General features: G+C 66.4%; 1 protein-coding gene across 1 annotated transcript in view; it reads right to left on the reverse strand.

Annotated features, from left to right (window-relative positions):
* The window catches only part of GAMT (guanidinoacetate N-methyltransferase), a gene marked incomplete at its 5' end in the record, with an annotated part of 4,882 nt that extends 3,480 nt beyond the window's left edge, over positions 1-1,402 (reverse strand). Inside the window, one exon of the mRNA XM_011997466.1 lies at positions 1,303-1,402. Coding sequence (XP_011852856.1) covers positions 1,303-1,402 — 100 coding nt within the window. The remainder of the gene's footprint in view (positions 1-1,302) is intronic.
* Between the last annotated feature and the right edge of the window lies 1 nt (position 1,403).

The raw sequence follows: 1,403 nt of genomic DNA on the forward strand, positions 1-1,403 counted from the left end.
CTGGGCTGGGGGTCTGTCTGGAGGAAGGGGCGCAGGGCTGGGCTGGGGGAGTCTGCATGGAGGAGGGCGTTTAGGGCAGGGCTGAGGAGGCTTCCTGGAGTAGGGGGCCTAGGGTAGGGCAAGGCTGGGCTGGGGAGGCTGCCTGAAGGAAGGAGCGCAGGGCTGAGCTGGGGGTCTGCTTAGAGGAGGGGACGCAGGGCTGAGCTGGGGGTCTGCTTGGAGGAGGGGACGCAGGGCTGAGCTGGGGGTCTGCTTGGAGGAGGGGACGCAGGGCTGAGCTGGGGGTCTGCTTGGAGGAGGGGACGCAGGGCTGAACTGGGGGTCTGCTTGGAGGAGGGGACACAAGGCTGGACTGGGCTGTGAGTCACATTTGCCACAGGACGGGAGGGCGCCCTGGGCCAGCATGGACAGAGGCAGGTGGAACACAGTAGTCCTAAGCGGGAACAGTGTGGGCCCTGGCCAGCGGCCAGAGAGAGGATGACCAGCCAGGGAGGCCGAAGATGGCCGCTTTTGGGGCCAGGCCTGTGGGGAGGCAAGAGCCTTGGACTTTGAGCCCAGCCCACGCTGTTTGTCCCCGGTCCCTTATCTCTCAGGTTGGTTACTTTTCTCTCCCCCTCTCTCCATCCGAAAGTTGGATTTGCAAGAGTGGCCAGGCAAGACCTGGACTTGAGACTATCTGGGAGGGGAAGGGCTGGTCCCCAGTAGGTCACACATGCCCCTCCAATCCTAATTGGCACTGGACACTGGACGTGCCCATTTTCAGGGTGCGAACACTGGGGCCCAGCCCTGGGATGGCACCTGTGTGGGGGCCAGGGAGTCCTTTCTCAGCAGCCCTCCGCCTGTGACGCCAGGCAAGCCAGGGCCACCCCGGGGACAGCTGTCTCCCTGAGCTCAGCTTTCTGGGTGCTATTCTTAGCCACGGGAGTTGGGGCTGCTCTCCCCGGCAGACAGAACGGCAGCCTCTCCCTGGCAGGACCCCTTCGTCCCGATCTCAGACAGGGAGCTGGGGACCCGGTTCCACCCAGGTCTCGCGTTTGAGGTCCCCATCCGGAGAGCGGGGGTCTCACTCCCCCTGGAGAGGAAGTTCCCGGTACTTAGGAGGCGCCTAATGTGTGCGGGGCCCCAATCCTGCGGCACTCCCCGTGAACGCCTCCGTGTGCCCCCACCTGCAGCCCCACTTCCCAGGCCAGGAGACAGAGGCGCCCCAGCGGGAGGGTGGACTGCAGAGTCCCCGGATCGGGGCGGCCCCAGCCTCAGTTTCCCCTGCGGTCCCGGGGAGGGTGCAGGCCGGGTGGGGGCTACCTCTGGAGGCGGCGGCGGCGGCCAGCGAGTGCATATAGGGGGTCTCCCAGCGCTCCATCACCGGCTTGCCCAGGATGCGCAGGTGCGTGTCCGCCGGGTCG

This window comes from Mandrillus leucophaeus, unplaced genomic scaffold (genome assembly GCF_000951045.1).
Source record: "Mandrillus leucophaeus isolate KB7577 unplaced genomic scaffold, Mleu.le_1.0 Scaffold54, whole genome shotgun sequence".
NCBI lineage: Eukaryota > Metazoa > Chordata > Mammalia > Primates > Cercopithecidae > Mandrillus > Mandrillus leucophaeus.